At 39.3% G+C, this 18,763-nt stretch overlaps 1 protein-coding gene across 3 annotated transcripts in view; it reads left to right on the forward strand.

Moving 5' to 3' along the window:
• Positions 1–18,763, forward strand: part of RAB11FIP2 (RAB11 family interacting protein 2) — a 58,427-nt gene that overhangs the window by 32,569 nt on the left and 7,095 nt on the right. For 2 of the 3 annotated variants that reach the window (XM_061635871.1, XM_061635870.1), the window contains exons 4-5: positions 9,162–9,284; positions 9,899–9,944. In XM_061635871.1, the coding sequence (XP_061491855.1) occupies positions 9,162–9,284; positions 9,899–9,944 (169 nt within the window). The remainder of the gene's footprint in view (positions 1–9,161; positions 9,285–9,898; positions 9,945–18,763) is intronic. The other variant, XM_061635872.1, reaches the window with a different exon arrangement.

Genomic DNA, 18,763 nt, shown 5'->3' on the forward strand with positions numbered 1-18,763 from the left:
GGGCTATCAAGCTCATCCTCCTGTATTTCTGTGCAGGGGTATGTATTTGTAGCATATAATGCAATTCCACCTCCCTTTCTATTCCTTCTGTTCTTTTTGAACAAGTTATATCCTTCAGTTGCTGTAGTCCAGTCATGGGAGTCATCCCACCAAGTTTCAGTTACACATATCAAGTTGTATTTACCCTCCTGTATTAAGAGTTCAAGTTTACCTGTTTGTTTCCCATACTCTGGGCATTAGCATATAGACATTATAGACCATGTGATTTCTAATCCATCCTCCAAGGAGACAATACCTGGCGAATTCTCAGCATACTTAGGTTTCAGTCTCACACACTAGGGAGTCTCCCACTTACTACTACTCTTCTTGTTGTAGGTGGTGGTTTCTTTGTTTCTGCTTGACTGAGCTTCAGCCTCTCTCTAGCTGTCTTGCGGAGTCTCCTGTAATTCTTCTGCAGGCTGTCCTCCAGTCTCATCCACAAGTACCTTTAAGCAGTTCCATAGTTCCACCAGTGCAGAGTATCTTCTATCTCCTCTGTTCCTGTTACCCTTTTCCACAGAGTTTCCTCCACCTTGTTTTTCCTCTTCTCTGAGCTCTCCTGTTCTGCTTCAACTTGCTATTGTTGTATCTCCTGTACTTCTCTTTGCTGATGTTTTTCCAACGTTTCTTCTAAGAACTTCTTTGTCTTCTCTTATACTCTAATGTGGCCACTAGCCACTCCAGGTCTCTCACTTCTTCTTCCAATAGCTCGACCAGCTTGCACTTGTTACAAATGTACACCATGTTGTTTTCAGGCAAGAAAACAAACATTTCACACACCTTGCAGGTCACGATGACTGGAGTGTCCTTTCCATCCATAGTCTCTATTACCTTTTTGTTTCTGTCTTTCTGTTTGTATTGGAATAGCCTGTGTTTTGTCTTGTCCTCCTTGAAGGTTAATAGGAGAGTCCCATTGATATATAATGCATGCTACAAGGAAAATTATTGTTAGGGACCTCTGCTGCCAAACTCCTGTTAGCTCCCTTGTTTGCCCGCTTTCTGAAAGCTGGTGCACTTGTACATCCTCTAGACCAGCTGAGGCAGCTTTCTCTGCTGTGCTCAATTAGGAGTCAGGAAATAGAATGAACTTCCCAGCACACACAGCTGCTGATAGTTGCACTGAGCAGTTATCAGGACACACTCCTTCAAGCAAGATCCCTCTGCCCAGTTTCAAGAATTTTTTCCCTGGCACTGCAGCTCCATGGGACCCAGCACCCACTGTTAGCAGGGCCCCTTGATCTTCTGAACAGAATGTTTGGAGAGTACAAGGGGCTTCATGGGGGCAGAGAGGAAAAGCTATCTTCTGTTTGCTCAACCATTGGATACAACCCCAATATTTATATGTAAACACTTACTATGGTATATATAAGTACTATTAATTTAAAACATTTTCTTCTTAAACTTTATGCAAGCAGAAACATGTATTCTGTTAAACTGCCTGTTTCTTTTGGACATCAGTTTTTCAGTTGCTACAATCTTGCAGTTAATGGATAGTATGAGAAACAGATATATATGAACCAATAACGGATGTTATGATCTCATAGGAAGCTATCCCTTTTCACTAAAATCAGTGGGATGCCAGCCCTTTGTCTTTGACAGGCATTTTATAAGATGATATGAAGCCTCTATAGTTTCATTATCTCAGTTTAGTTTTTATTCCAGCAGCATGTTTTCTTGCTGTTTTGTTTTAATTTGAGTGGTGACAGTTATTTTCCACATCCATTAAAAACAAACATAGTAACAAAGTAACTGGTTGTTTAAGGAAAGGTGGGAATTGTCGTGTCCCCACACCTTGCTAACCCACTTCTTTATTAGCAGAGGGGGACATGGTTTCTACTTCTTATATACCACCAACTATAGCAGTGCTGTATTAGGTATTCCTTTCTATATTCTTCCCAGCCCTGTTGCTATAATGGCTCAAATAAGCATGCAAGCCAACTCCCCTGTGACATTTTGTATCTTTAAAGCTCACAGCTATGACTTGAGCCCCTATAACCTGATACTGTTTACTTCCCTCAGGTACTTGCTGCCACCACAGATACCATGTATCTGATTTAATCTTAGTGTAGCCAGTGATGGGTGTGTGTGTGTGCGTGGAAACAATCACCTTGCCCCTAAAAGGGACATTTGTAACCAGGTAGTAGTTGTCCACTGTCTGGAACTCTAGAGAGGGCGTCCTAAAAAGGGGGCAGACCATCACCTCCTTTACAGCAGATGGTATTGCCCTCTCCCTCAGCGAGGCAATAACCAGTGAGATGATCTCAAATCTGGACCCTTAGTTAGTCTATTTACTACCCTGCAGAGCACAGCTGGATAATTACGTGAGCACACAATGGCAGTAGCAAAGTTGGCCATATCGTTTGGTATCACTGACCAAGATATGCACCTGCATGTTTATTCTCAAATTTAAGTTTAATAAATTTATAACCCACTTTTAAAGAAAAATTCTTCGCTAAATGTATTCAAATAAAAAGCAGCCAATACAAATTATAGTTTGCATGTGTGCTTTTATGTATAGGTATTTTCATATTGTCTCACATTGTCTATTACATATGCATGTGTAATTCTCCCAGTAACAACAATGTGCACAATCTCTTCTTCAGCAGGGTTATGAATATGTGGTTGGGCTAGATCCAGGCAGATGTGGGTCTAGATAGAGGCACTAGGAGAGTGACAAGATGGATAATAAAATTTGCAGAGTTTACTACATTGTACCTTCATGAGATAAAGGGAACTTGGCATTTTTCAGACTTTCACAATTGTTTTAAAGGCAAGCTAAATCTGATGTGATTTATTTAGCGTGTTTATGTGTATAATATATGTGCATGCTCTCTCGCTCTCATATGGAACCCAACGCACTACATGTGGGATTTCTGTGTGGCTTCCCATCTAGGCACTGACCTGTCTACACCTGCTTTACTTAAAATATAGTGATTGTGCACATGGTATTGCTTCCATTACGATGGGCGGGTGGGATAGTGAAAATGTATTTTGTGTGTTAACAGCCAATCCTCAGTATGATCATTCAGAAGCACATCCATATATTTCAGTGGGATATACTTCTGAATAAACTTGCATAAGTCAGGACTGCACGTCACTCAATAAAACTAGGTAAGTACTGAGACTGTTCCCATCCCCTCCTTCCAAAAGGATTTAAAATGTATTGGTTTTAGGAACTGGCAGTGAATTCATCTTGGCTTTTAGATTGCAAGTACAAAGTTAAATGAATATCTTGTATTCAATCTATTTAGATCTTATGAACAGCAAATGTTGAAATGGATCTGCTAACTTAATCCACACTGTAGTGATTCTCAGTCTGTGACAACTAAATTTCTAATCTTTTAATCCTTATTTTTTAAAATTGTACAATTAAAATCTTGTCTTTAATAAAAGCAACTTTTTGCTTCTTGTATGAACTGTTACAGGAAATTATGTTCTACAAGGGCATCTTTATTTTTGAGATTCAAAAAGGCATGTAAGTTATCTTATAATTATTGCAGTTGCACAATTAATAGCAATACAGAGGTAGTGGTAATTATACCAAGGAGTGTATCTGAAGTGCCAAAACGTATCTTAAGGCTTTTATATTTAGAGTTGTCCCTGTGAATTTTCCCATAGTCATTCTGAGAGAACTAGGAAAAATTATCTACAGTTCCTTGTTTGCTAGCTCTTAAATTGTGTCTTGCAATTTAGAATTGATGGTGCCTTGAATTCAAGGAATTTAGAAATGTCAACCCTTTGTGGACTTCATGCAGTTCTATAATCATAATAATATTGATTCATGAAGCCTTTTTCTTTGGCAAGTAGAGAGAGGAATTTTGCAGAGTATTGGACTATGACCTGGGAGACCAGGGTTTGAATCCACACAGCCATGAAGCTCACTGGGTGACCTGGGGCCAGTCACTGCCTCTCAGCCTCAGAGAAAGGCAATGGTAAACCACCTTGGAATACTGCTTACCATGAAAACCCTATACATAGGGTCTCCATAAGTCGGGATCGACTTGAAGGCAGTCCATGATTGCCCCTCCTACACAGTAAAAAGAAAGGCCAGCTTGTTAATTGACTCCTCCAAGGAAGCACTCCTGAATTTCAATATAGGCGCTGCCTCTTTCGTGTCCTGCAGGGATCACCAGTTGAGGCTTGGTAAAACATATTTTTTGTCTTCTGTAGTCTTTGACATTTCAATCAAGGGTTTTTTCAAATCCAGCGTAAGGATTAAAAGTCCTAAGCAATTTTTAAAAAAAATCTGTGGCTGGAAAGGTAGAACCAGAGGAACCTCATTATAATGGAGTTCCATAACAGTGATGCTACAGCTGAAAAGGCCCTGGTCTCCAGTCACCACATGCCTTACTTGACATGGAGCAAGGTCTTTGAAGTGGATCGTAATAGCAAGACAGGTTCATTTGAAAGAAGGTGGTTCTTGAGTGCCCTGGTCCCAAGCTATTTAAAACTTTATAGGTCTGGATCAGTAGTCTATGTTACCAGTGCACGGGTAACTGTGACCAGGCAATTTCTCTCCAGGAGGAGTCATAGTTGGTGCACCAGGCTCATCTATATTCAAGCTATAGAGGTCATTTGAGCCTCAAACGATAAGATCACATCTAATAATGGTCCTGAACAGCAAACCTAATCTTTAAACAAGGAGCATAGCCTTATCCAGAATTAGCTGAAAACTACCTTCGAGTATAGATGATTCCCACACACATAGCACCTTTGTCATGTATGGATTGAACTTCATTTTCGTGGCCTCTATCAAGTCTATCGCCAGTTGCAGACAGCAACTTAGCACTTCCACAGCTTCACCTGAATTTCATGAAAAATAAAAATATAGCTGGTTATCATACACATATGGATAACACCTTACCCTGAACCTTAAAATGACCTCATTCATTGGCTTCATATAGATGTTAAACAGCATTGGCGCAGGGGTAAAATAGAGCCCTTTGGAACATCAAAGCAAAACTGTCCTGGAGCAATAATCCCCGAGGTTAACCTTCTGGAAATGACCATTGAAGTAGGAATGGAATCACCCCAAATGCTTGGTCCAGAGGGGTACTGTGATAGATAGTATCAAAAGCTGCAGGAGAAACCAGGAGATTCAACAGAGTTACACTGCCTCTGTGTCTCTCCTTGTATAATCTTTTAGGGTGGCAAAGCTCTTTTTGTGCCAAACTCTGGCCTGAAACCAGATTGATAAAGGCCTAGATCAGGGGTGGCAAACCCACATTTCAGGAACCTGATCCGACACCCCCCACAATCAAATTTTTCCCCACCCCCTGAGTCCACTGAACTTGGTAGCAGCAAAAAGAGCAGGTTCCAAGGTATGGTCTGAATGCACATGAGACCACCACCTTGCTGAAGCTAAGCAGGTGTGGGTCTGGTCAGTGCCTGGATGGGAGACCACCTGGGAACCATATGTATGGCACCTTGGTTTCCATGATGAAAGAAAGGTAGGGTATAAATGTAAATAAATAAATAAATAAGAGCAGAGAAAAGATCCTGGGGAGAATGGGGGCCCAGTTGGGGATAAAAAGTCCCCCCTTTACCATCATCAGATTGATTGTTTGATGAACAGAAAGGGGAAGATAACCCCCCTCCTCAGAGGATCTGCATAGATTAGCTGAGGAGAGTGGCTGGATGTATGAGTGAGAGTGTGGGGTGGCACACCTACTTTTGGCCACATCCACTACTGGCTTGAGTCCCCAGACGGTTAGCCAAGGTTGAATGCTGCCTTTGGGCAAAAAACCCCAAACGTTAACAACCTCTGATCTAGATAATAAGTGTCATTGGGTGTCTGGAGTTACTCAGCACTGAGTGTCTGGAGTTATTATTCAGCAGCCACCTACCTACATGAGGTTATACTGGCAACCATGCCTTTGGAATGCCTTAGCATCTGACTCTGTTAGACTCCATTATTACAGGCCTTTAGGAACTCCCCCAAAACTCATTTATTTTCATTAGCTTTTTCTTGAAGGTTATTTCTTTGATTGCTGATTTATGTATTCAATTTTAGCTTTTTAAAAAAACTTGGCTTTTTTAATTTTATTGCTGGCTGTTATTAATGATTAGATTATAAGCTGCTCTGAGTGGCTTTTTGTCCTTAAATGTGACCCATAAGTAATTAATTAATTAATCATTAAATTTATATCCCGCCCTTCCTCTCAGAAGGACTCAGGGTGGCAAATGATCACTAAAGCAATTTAAAACATCTTAAAAACAAAATACTTTAAAACATATTAAAACAAAACATCTTTAAAAACATTAACACAAAACATCTTAAAAACATATTTAAAAAACAACTTTAAAAACAAACTAAAAAGCAGTTCCAGCACATAAAGAATTTACCTAGATATATTCTCTCTTACAAACAACAGCCATGTCTATAAGTAGGAAAGATAGAAAGCTACTTAATTCCAATAAGCATGTTTAGGATTATAGCCTGACTTTTATGGCCAACTCATATGCATGTTTGTTTGTTTATTGTTAAATTTATATCCTGCCCTTCCTCCCAATAGGAGCCATGGGTGGCAAATAAAAACATTGAAACACTCTAAAATATCATACAAACAGAGATTAAAACATATTAATACAAAACATCTTTTAAAATATTTTTTAAAGTATTAAAAACATCATAAAAAGCAATTTTAAAGCAATTAGGCTGAAGCTTAATCCTGATAAAACTGAGGTGCTGCTTGTGGGTGACAGGGGAAGGTTGGGTGTTGTCGACCTGAAGCTTAATGGGGTGAGTCTACCCCTGAAGGATCAGGTCCGCAGCCTCGGGATTGTTCTTGATTCCAAGCTGTCCATGGAGGCTCAGATTTCGGCAGTGAGCCGGGCAGCTTGGTATCAACTACACCTTATACGGAGGCTGCAACCCTACCTCCCTATTCATCAGCTCCCACTGGTAGTACATGCCCTGGTCACCTCTCGATTAGACTACTGCAATGCGCTCTACGTGGGGTTACCCTTGAAAATGGTCCGGAAACTACAACTGGTGCAGAATGCGGCGGCTCGTCTGCTTACAAACAGCCGTCGCCGTGATCACATTACACCAGTGTTATTTCATCTACATTGGCTTCCAGTTGTTTTCTGAGCCCAATTCAAGGTGTTGGTGTTAACCTTTAAATCCCTATACTGTCTCGGCCCAGTTTACCTGAAGGAGCGCCTCCAGTACCACCAATTAAGCCGCCCGACTAGATCAGCCACGCAGGGCCTCCTCTCAGTCCCACCAATGAAAACAGCTAGGTTGGTGGGGACTAGAGAGAGGGCATTTTCAGTGGCGGCCCCCACTCTGTGGAATTCCCTCCCGTTCGATCTTCACCATGCCCCTTCCCTGGATATATTTCGCCGAGCCTTAAAAACTTGGCTCTTTGGACAGGCCTTCGGGATCTCCGGGGTGGGCTAAAGCTTTTTGTGATTGTTTATAATTGTTTATTGATTGCCCTACATTGTTCTATACTGCTGCTATTTAAAATGGTTATTGTTGACTGCATTGTATTTTATGCTGTATTTATATTGTATTTTATTGAATTTCAATGTGTACGTTGCCTAGAGTGGCTTCGGCCAGATAGGTGACACAAAAATTAAATTTTACTTTTTTACTTTACTTTACAATTCCGACACAGACTGGGTTAAAGTCTCTACTTAAAAGGCTTGTTGAAAGAAAAAGGTCTTCAGTAAGCGCCAAAAAGATAACAGAGGTGATGCCTGTCTAATATTTAAGGGGAAGGAAAAGTGTAGGTGCCACAGTGCTAAAGGTCCACTTCCTATGTTGCGCAGAACAGACCTCCTGATAAGATGGTATCTGCAAGAGGCCCTCACATGCAGAGTGCAGTGATTGACTGGGTATAGAAGGTGTAAGACGATATTTCAAGTATCTTGATCCCAAACTGCAAAGGGCTTTGTACACCAAAACCAGAACCTTGAACTTGCCTGGTAGCTAATGTGCACCCAGTGCAATTGTTGGCAATACCATACTCCAGTGAGCAGTCGCAGTGCCACATTTTGCACCAGCTGCAGTTTCTGGACCAACCTCAAGGACAGCCCCACATAGAGTGCATTACAGTAATCCAGCCTGGAGGTTACCAGTGCATGGACAACAGTGGTCAGGCTATCCTGGTCCAGAAATGGCTGCAGTTGTCTTACCAGATGAAGCTGGTAAAAGGCACTCCTAGCCACTGAGGGCACCTGGGCCTCTAGTGACAGATGGATCCAGAAGCATCCCTAGACTACAAACCTGCTCTTTCAGAGGGAGTATGACTCCATCCAAAGCAGGCAATTGACCAATTATCCAAACTCGGGAATCACCAACCCAGAATATCTCCATCTTGCTAGGATTCAGAGTCAGTTTATTGGCCCTCATCCAGCCCACCACCGAGTCCAGGCAGTGATCCAGGGCTTGCACGACCTCGTCCAATTCAGATGTTACAGAGAAATAGAGCCAAGTATCATCAGTGTACTGCTGACACCTTGCCCCAAATCTGATGACCACTCCCAAGGGCTTCATATAGAAGTTAAACAGCATTGGGGACAAGAGGGTACCCTGTGGCATTGCACAGCACAACTGCCAGGGGGTCACCAGACACCCAATGCTATTTTCTGAAAATGACCCCAGAGATAGGATCAGAACTACTGTAAAGCAGGGCCTCCAACACCCATCTCACCAGGTTGGCTCAGAAGGATACCATGGTCAATGGTATCAAAAGCTGCTGAGAGATCAAGTAAGAATAACAGGGTCACACTCCCCCATCCTTCTCCCGATAAAGGTAATCCATCAGGGCAGCCAATGCCAATTCAGTCCCATAACCAGGTCTGAACCCAGACTAGAATGGGTCAAGATAACCTGTTTAATCCAAGAGTACTTAAAAAAAATTATATGTTATATTTATATAATTTATTTTTTATAAATATATGTGTGGTTGAGATATCTTCTCACTCTAGAAGGCATTTATAACCTCCAAAATAGGTGAGGTTTGAATACAGAGATAGTTGGGCTGAACCTATTCAAGCATCTTGTCCATGTGCTCAGGCCCCAATAACATAAATTCATCCAATAAATTTTTACTGTACCAATAGTGTTACAAGAATATCCCCCATTAATCTAAGCAATTTTATTTTCACAGTATTCCACAAATAAGTCATGAGATTTCAGTGGTTCCTGTATATCATCTTGGTAGCCCTGATGGAGGAGATCCAGGATCCCCCAGAATAGCTCTATTGGATGGTACTGTGAGAATCCAAGAGTGGTAGGAAAGAATTGCTTCTTCACTGCCAAAAGGGTTGGCTTGAAAATTAGTTCTTTTGTGTGTCTAGTTGAGTTTCTCACCATCTGCACTCTAGCTTTCATTGTGTTGGACTGATTATCCACAGGGACAGCCCCATGGTTGTCATGGTAGCCATGAAGGTAGTCTTGGCAAGGATATTGAAGTCCTTCAGGACCCACATCCTGGATGTCCTCAACACCAAACCAGATAATACCACTTCTATTAGCTCAGGCAGGGACATTATTGGGCAATGTGGTGACTGATACACTAACAGAATTCTCAGTCCTAACTGTTCAACACCAAATACAGTTGAAAATGAGTCCTATGGAGACAAGTCTGGAAAAGAAGAACAAGACTTGATAGATCATAACAGCCCTCTCCCCTGACTATTGAGCTTGGTGCTGAACGAAGAACCTAGATGGACACAGTTAGGAGAAATCTACTCCTCCTAGGTTATTTTGTGGGTGAAAAGACTGGTGGTGGGGAATGAGGGTGCATCTGTTCTACCTGTATATGAAAAAGTAAAAAAGCATGTATTTATAGGCAGGCTGGTAATGTATATTTATTACATAATGCATTTTTGGTTTCTTTCCTAGTTTTAATGTGAATCCTGCACACATTGAAGACCTCAGGAAAACAGTGGTAAGTAACTGTGTTTAATCAATACTCCACTTGATGCCTGAGAGAGTTTGTTTTTAAAAGCGGTGTGGTTTTTTATTGATTGATGCAATCCTATTTGAAATGGAAATGGACTGCCTTCAAGTCAATTCCAACTTATGGCGACCCAATGAGTAGGGTTTTCATGGTAAGCGGTATTCAGAGGGGGTTTACCATTGCCTCCCTCTGAGGCTGAAAGGCAGTGACTGGCCCAAGGTCACCCAGTGAGCTTCATGGCTGTGTGGGGATTCGAACTCTGGTCTCCCAGGTCATAGTCCAACATCTTAACCACTACACCACACTGGCTCTCACGCAATCCTATTTAAGGGTGTTAAAATATTTACTTAGTTGTATCATGATTCATAGGGTCGCATAAGTCGTAGTCGACTTGAAGGCACATAACAACAAACGTATGAACATAAGAATTACCTTGCTGAATTAGGCCAAGGGTTCATCTTGTCCAACATTTTGTGTCTTAATGGTGGCTAGCCAGATGCTTCTGAGAAGCTCATAAGCAAGGCAAGCCTTTCATTGTCATTTGTCCCAGCACCTGGTATTGGCAGGTCTACTACTTCTGAAGATGTGGACTCAATTTAGCTTGTTGTTAATACAGCTGTCTTCCATGAATTCATAATTCTTTGTTAAGGCCATCAAAGCTAGTTCGCTAGTGAGTTTCAGATAATTATATAAGAACAAAAGAAGATCCCTGCTTGCTGGATCATCAAAAGCCCATTGTCCAGCATTCTGTTCTCACGCTCAGCCTGTCAGATGCCTATAAGAAGCCCAGAAAAAGAAGACAAGACCACAATAGATCATATCAGCTCATGAGCCCCAGCAACTGGTATTCAGAGGCATACAGTCTATAATATTGGACGTAATATATGGCCATTGACCTGGTTCGCACATAACACTAAACCAAATCATGGCTTAGCATGAACAAACAAGCATGTGGGTTCCCAGAGTAATGATTGTGGCCACTTTGGAATTCTAGTATTATAAGAGGGGCATGGGAAACTTAATCTCTATCAATTTTCTTCACATCTTGCATAATCGTACGCACCTCTATCATGTCCCTCCGTTACTCAACTTTTTTTCTAGACCAGAAGTTCCCCAACTGTGGCCCATGGACCACGAGTTGTCTGCAAGTTTCATTTAGTTGGTCTGCAGCATGTTCACATTAAATATTCATATTGATTTTAATTGTATTGTTGCTTCTTTTATTTATTTATTTATATCCCACCCTTCCTCCCAGCAGAAGCCCATTCCATGGAATGCAAATTGTAACACTATAAAACACAATATCAGAAATAAAAAAGCAATAAAACTACTATTAAAAATTATACAGCATCTACTTTCGCGGATTACAATTGCTACAACAATTGTAACAAAAAAAATCATTAAGTTGGTCCACCAAGACCATCAGCAATTTTCAAGTATTCTATGGGTGCAGAGGAGGGGGGAGTTTGGGAACCAATGTTCCAGACTAAAAAGCCCCAAATGTTGTTAAATTTCCTCACAGGGGAGTTATTCCAGCCCCTTGACCATTTTGGCTCTCCTTTCTGCACCTTTCCAGTTCTACATCTTTTTTGAAGTGCAGTAAACAGAACTGTACATATTATTTTAAGTGTGGTTGAACCATAAATTTGTATAAAGGCATTATAATATTGACATATTTATATTGTACAAGTGTTTATCTTGTCTGTCCTAAATTGACTGTCAATCAATTTAATATGAACCATAGTTCTGTTACTATGAAGAGGAGTTTAGACAAACCCCTTTATGTATGCAAAGCATGAGTAAGGGCGCTGCATCGGCTACCGCCCTCCCCCCCTAAGGTTATTGACAGAAGGGGCTCTATGTGTATACTGATATACATGCATAGAGTTCCTCCTCGGGGGGGGGGAATCATGATTAGCCTAGGATCCCCTTTTATCTAGAGGAGTTGTACACATACATGTTGGTATTAATGTAAAAGTCTTCTCATAGTTGCTTAACATGTGGCCAGCATTGTGTGTGACTGGTTTCCACTTTCCCTTTTAGTAAGTGACTACTCTTTACATGAAAATAAAATTCTTTTCTCTCCATTCATAATTTTAGAAAGAGTTACCATGTCCACCCCTCTTCTAACCCTTCCCTCGACTTTCTAAAAAGCCTTTCCTTCCCTTGTAGGGTACATCTTAGTCATGTTAACTGACCGGTGATATACCCTTGTTGGGTTGGTCAACCAGAACAGTCAGTACACAGTACCTCTGCACCGTATTGGCATTGTTGTTATTGTTACGTGCCTCCAAGTCGATCACGACTTATGGCGACCCTATGAATCAGCGACCTCCAATAGCATCTGTCATGTTCAGATCTTGCAAGTTCAGGTCTCTGGCTTCCTTTATGAAATCAATCCATTTCTTGTTTGCCCTTCCTCTTTTTCTGCTCCCTTCTGTTTTTCCCAGCATTATTGTCTCTTCTAGTGAATCATGTCTTCTCATTATGTGTCCAAAGTATGATAACCTCAGTTTTATCATTTTAGTTTCTAGTTTGGGTTTAATTTGCTCTTAACACCCAATTATTTGTCTTTTTCACAGTCCGTGGTATGCGCAAAGCTCTCCACCAACACCACATTTCAAATGAGTTGATTTTTCTCTTATCCATTTTTTTCACTGTCCAACTTTCACATCCATACATAGAGATCGGAAATACCGTGGTATGAATGATCCTGACTTTAGTGTTCAGTGATACATCTTTGCATTTGAGAACCTTTTATAGTTCTGTCATAGCTGCCCTCCCCAGTCCTAGTGGCCTTCTGATTTCTTGACTATTGTCTCCATTTTGGTTAATGATTGTGCCAAGGTATAATCCTTTACAAGTTCAATGTCCTCATTGTCAACTTTAAAGTGACATAAATCTTCTGTTGTCATTACTTTCAGCTTCTTGACGTTCAGCTGTAGTCCTGCTTTTGTGCTTTCCTCTTTAACTTTCATCAGCATTTGTTTCAAATCATTACTGCTTTCTGCTAGTAGTATGGTATCATCTCCATATCTTAAATTATTGATATTTCTTCCTCCAATTTTCACACTCCTTCATCTTGGTCCAACCCGCTTTCCGTATGATATGTTCTGTGTATAGATTAAACAAGTAGGGTGATAAAATACAGCCCACATTCTCCATATTCTGTCCTTACAGTAGCCTCTTGTCCAGAGTATAGGTTGTGCATCAAGACAATCAGATGCTGTGGCACCCCCATTTCTTTTAAAGCATTCCATAGTTTTTCATGATCTACACAATCAAAGGCTTTGCTGTCATCTATAAAGCACAGGGTGATTTTCTTCTGAAATTGCTTGGTCCGTTCCATTATCCAATGTATGTTTGCGATATGATCACTGGTGCCCCTTCCCTTTCTGAATCCAGCTTGGACATCTGGCATTTCTCGCTCCATATATGGTAAGAGCCTTTGTTTTAGAATCGTGAGCATTACTTTACTTGCATGGAATATTAAGGCACTAGTTCGATAATTACTGCATTCCCTGGGATCCCCTTCCTTTGGAATTGGGATGTATATTGAATGCTTCCAGTCTGTGGGCCATTGTTTAGTTTTCCATATTTCTTGACAGATTTTTGCCAAAATTTGGACAGATTCAGTCTCAGTAGCTTATAGCAACTCTATTGGTATGCCATCTGTTCCTCGTGATTTGTTTCTTCCAAATATTTTAAGAGCAGCTTTCACCTCATTCTAAAATTTCTGGTTCTTCATCATACGGTTCCTCTGTGAATGAATCTGTCATCTTTGCATCTCTTTTATAGAGTTCTTCAGTGTATTGCTTCCATCTGCCTTTTCTTTCATCTCGGTCAGTCAGTGTGTTCCCTTGTTGATAATTCAACATCTCTACTCTTGGTTTAAATTTCCCTTTAATTTCTCCAATCTTTTGGAATAGGGCTCCTGTTCTACCCTTTTCGTTGTCCTCTTCCATTTCTATACAATAACTATTGTAATAGTTCTCTTTATCCCTACGTACTAGTCGCTGTATTGTTGCATTTAGGGTTCTAACCATGTTTCTATCTCCTTTTGCTTGTGCTTTCCTTCTCTCTTTAACCATTTTAAGAGTTTTGTTAGTCATCCATTAAGGTCTTTCTCTCTTTTTAACAAGAGGTATTGTCTTTTTGCATTCTTCCCTGATCATGTCTCTGGCTTCATTCCATAGTTCTTCTGGTTCTCTGTCAACTAAGGTTAAAGCCTCAAATCTGTTCCTTATTTGATCTTTATATTCTTCTGGGATTGTATTTTGTATTGTATTGTAATTGTATTTTGGCATTATGATTGCTTTGTTGTTCTTCTTTAGCTTTACTGTGATTTTTTATATGACCATTTCATGATCTATACCACAGTCTGCTCCTGGTCTTGTTTTTGCAGAAAGTATGGAATTTCTCCATCTTCTGCTACCAATGATATAATCAATTTGATTCCTATATTTACCATTTGGTGATGTCCATTTGTACAGTTGTGTTTTCGGTTTCTCAAAAAATTTCTTTGCAGGCAACAAATTATTGGCTTCACAGAATTCGATAAGTCTTTCTCCTACTTTATTTCTATCTCCCAAACCCCATTTTCCCACAGTTCCTAGTTCTCTGTTCCCTACTTTTGCATTCCAGTCTCCCATGATTATCATCACATCTTTCTTCCTGTACTTCTGCATAAATTCTCTCCAATTCCTCTTCTGCATTTGCTGTTGGAGCGTAAACTTGATTGATGGTTATGTTAATAGGTTTCCCATTAAAGCTCATTGATACAAAGTAGGGCCCCACTCATACGGCAGGTTACATTCCAGGCCCCCAGTGAAAAGTGCTGGAAAGTGGGGCCCTACTGATCGCTGTCAGCTGCAGCACGGCGGCTGGAGTTCCCCACGCTACAGCTGATCGCCCCGCTGGTACTGCCGTATTAGCAGAATGCCAAAAAGTGGGGCCCTACTGTAACTGCTACATCACTTCCCACTATTAAAGCAACCCCGTTTTCTTCTTCTTGTGCTTAAAATATTTTGTAGTTGCCTGATTGAAAATGTCCCATCCCCGTCCATTTTAATTCACTCACGCCAAGTATTGTAATGTTGATACATTCCATTTCTTTCTTGACAATTTCTAACTTTCCCTGGTTCATGCTTCTCACGTTCCATGTTCCTATTGTGTGCGTCGTACAGCTCCAGACTCTCCTTTCGCATCTGTGCGCATCAGCCTCTGGGCTTCCTTTCAGCTTTGATCCAGTTGCATCATTAGTCACAGCGCTACTCGTACTTGTCCTTTGTTCTGGATTATGGATATTAAATTAGCTATGGCAATTGTCTTTTATTCAGTTTGTTCAGTGGAAGACATATTCTAATGAAAAGATTTGTTGGAAGAGAATGAACCCAACTAGTCTTTCACAATTCCAAATCCAAATTCCAAATCCTATGAATCTTTATGAGATGTTTTAGGGGGGTTAGCGAGCATGCTAAGTTGATGAGTAAATATAGCAAGATTTCTAATACAAATAACAAATGAGTTCTCATGAAGACTAAAAAGGCTCACAAAAGCTAGATTTGTTTTTGTTTGGAATGTTCATCTGACCCTGAGAAGTCTGAAGAATGGCCAGTGTGGTGAGAACTTTAAAAACAAAGCAAAAACTTCCCATTCAATTAGAAACATAGTTGTGTTAGAGTAGGTCTTTAAATATAAAGTGGTTTTTTATTTGTTTAAGAAACATGCTGTTGCTGTAGTCTTGTGTATAGGCTAAAATCCTATTAACACTTTTTGGGGAGTAAATCCTACTGGAGCTTACTTATGCAGATTGATTGATTGATTGATTGATTGATTGCATTTGTATACCACCCCATAGCCGAAGCTCTCTGGGCTTCATTGACTCTGAGATTTAGATAGCCTTACTGCAAGATTGCAGCCAAATTTATTGCTAAAGTAAGCAGGATTTTTATTTTGCTGAATGTAAAAACCCTCTTATTAATGCTTCATAATGCATGCCCACAATTTTATAATGTAACAAACTGGTGTCTTCAATAATAATAATAAAAAAACCAATAATGCAACCAAGGTGTCCTTTTTTTTCTTTTTAAGAGGGATTATGTAATAAAAATGTTGTAACTTGTTAGCTTTGGGGTGTATTCTAATGAAATTTAGTCACAACTAAGTCCATAGGCATTTAACTATTGATTTTATACAGGTATGCAACCCAAACTTATGTATATATTTTTTATGTCCAATGTTAGTCATACGCAACATAGACCAATTGACATCAGTTATTTAAATGGTTCTGCTCTGAGTATGGCTTCATTGAATATCAGTCACTGAATTCATTGTGGCTTACACTTACTGCCAGTAGACGTGTGTAGGACTAGTCTTGCTTATGATATTCAGTAGACTGTCTGAAAAATGTTTAATTGGCTTTATGTATTCTAATGGTAACATCCAGAATTATGTAATAAATTGATAGTAAAAGCATTTTTTAAGAAAGCAATTAGTTTTACTTAAAGAAATTAAAAGTAATAAAATAATCCAGTTCTGGATTTCTTCTCTTGGAATAAGCTATCCTGTGTTTCTTGGAACATTGGAGCCCAGTTCATTTTGTACATGATACAATTAAAGTATGTTTTAATATAGAAAGTTTGAAACACAACTATTGTAAAAATTCAAATGTTGTATGATTACTCTGTAAGCAGTTTGAAGTAATTTAAATGATGTTCCTCCAATGAATTATTTCTTTTCTTGCCTTGGATGTGGTGCTTGGTAATTAAGTTTATATGCCTTGTGCTCTGGTAGTGCCAACACCTGTCTCTGAATGAACAGTATTTAAACAGGAGCAGTAGCCAGTTGAAAGGGCAGCTAGAGCTCTTTAAAGCCTAATTAAGAACTGAAAGGGAGATGAAGCAAGTAGGACAAGAGATGTGAAAGTGGTTTAGATGATATTCCCAAAGCAAAGTTCCTCATTAGAACAATAAGCAGATGATCAAAGTATGCCAACTTGTCATTTTATCTCTCCCTTTTCCAGTAGTTGTGACGATCAATTTGTACCCAAATAATATTTCGTTATCAAGGCTTTCTCTTCATGTTTACATATTTGAAATCTTAACTTTTTCCTTGATCTTTCCTGAATTATGGGTATTGTAGCTATTTGTTTTAGAAAGTAACAGAGTATTTGTTTTCTAGCTAAATTTGTCCTCAGTTGTTGAATGCATGTTTTCATTTTATCTGAAGCGTTAAAATAATACCATTTTCAGTAGTTACAGCATTTGCATGCATGTTACCATTTTACTTGCATATGGTCTGATTATGTAATCATAAATGAACATCTTAAAGATATGTTACACAGAACCATCAGGGGTATAATATATAATTAAAGATGCTGTGACTGTTGTCAACTTTTCTTTTATAGGTTATCAATTTGACTGATTTTCTTCCTTTCAGATATGAAAATATTTTTAGAGTTTGTGAACATACGTAAAAACACATCTTTAATCATTAAAATTGTTTCCTTTGTAATGCAGAGAAAAAATAAGTATATATGAATATACATAAAATTGAATTGGCTTTAAATTTAAGTTCTTAAAGACAAAAAAACTGACCACATTGTACATTTCTCCAAAACGCACAAATCTATAAAGTATTACCCATCGACATGGATATTTTTAGTTGTGGTAATTGATAAAAGCAAATTAACTGAAATGTAAATAAGTTAAAAATAATTCTGCTTTCAGCTGTAGTCAAGAGCTGAAAAATTGAACAGTTGAATTATGTCTTAACTTATAGCATTTATACTGGCTTGCTAGCTTGCTTTTTCTAATTAGCCTTATTCCAACTTTGCCACCTGCACATTTTAATGATGTGAGAGGTGCCAAAGCATAGATAGGGATAGCTGAAATGAAAGGAAGTGCAGCTGATTTTTTGCATATTTTATAGGGTGTGCTTCCTAAATACAGTAATCAGAGTTTATCTTCCTTAATGATAGGCTTCAGGTGTAAACAAAAGGCATCAGTTTGTCACCTTAGCTAAGTTTAAAGTTTGAAAGTCGGAGTATGGATAATAAATAGTAAAATATTTTGTGCCTTAAGTGTTTTGGGATTTGATTTCTTGCATGGTTCTCCTGGCACAGTTTTTGTTCCTACTTTCCACTATGAACCCCCTTGTAAATTGTTTTTTGTGGTTGCCACATGATAATTATTTATTACTCAGCTACAATTATTACAATTTCACACACTAATTTTACACTATTTAAAACATTTTCATTCTGAGGTATTATCCAGTCCCATAAGCAGTTACTTTCAGTTACTTTATTAAGCCTGCAAGCAAGAGATGTGAGGGTCTGGGGAAAACCCTGGGGAAATTTGTGGTGGGGATAATGTTTGCTTTTTCCCAAGGATCCTCCCCCCCCAAAAAAAATCAATAAGGCCTTTGACTCTTGCCTGCTTTTGAGGCTGCAAGGCTATGAGTGGTTATGTGGGAGTAAGCACCACTAAATTGAGCAAGTCTTGCTTCTGAATAAACATGCATAGGATTGCTCTGTAAGTTTCATAAATATATCAAATTGTACAATTCTGTGTGTTAAGTTATACATTATGTGTTTTAGCTTGTTAAAGCAGTAAAGCAGGTATAGATTTTACATCCGTGCATGCTTACCTGAGAGTAAGTTATTGAACTCAGTGGGGATTACTTCTGAGTAGACATATTATAGGATTGCACGGTAAATCAGTTATATTTGCCCATCAGTGTAGTAGGTTTCTGACTATTTTGTAGACTAACTTAATATTCAGTCTGCAATATCACCAATCCTGTAG

The sequence above is a fragment of the Rhineura floridana genome, chromosome 7 (genome assembly GCF_030035675.1).
Source record: "Rhineura floridana isolate rRhiFlo1 chromosome 7, rRhiFlo1.hap2, whole genome shotgun sequence".
NCBI lineage: Eukaryota > Metazoa > Chordata > Lepidosauria > Squamata > Rhineuridae > Rhineura > Rhineura floridana.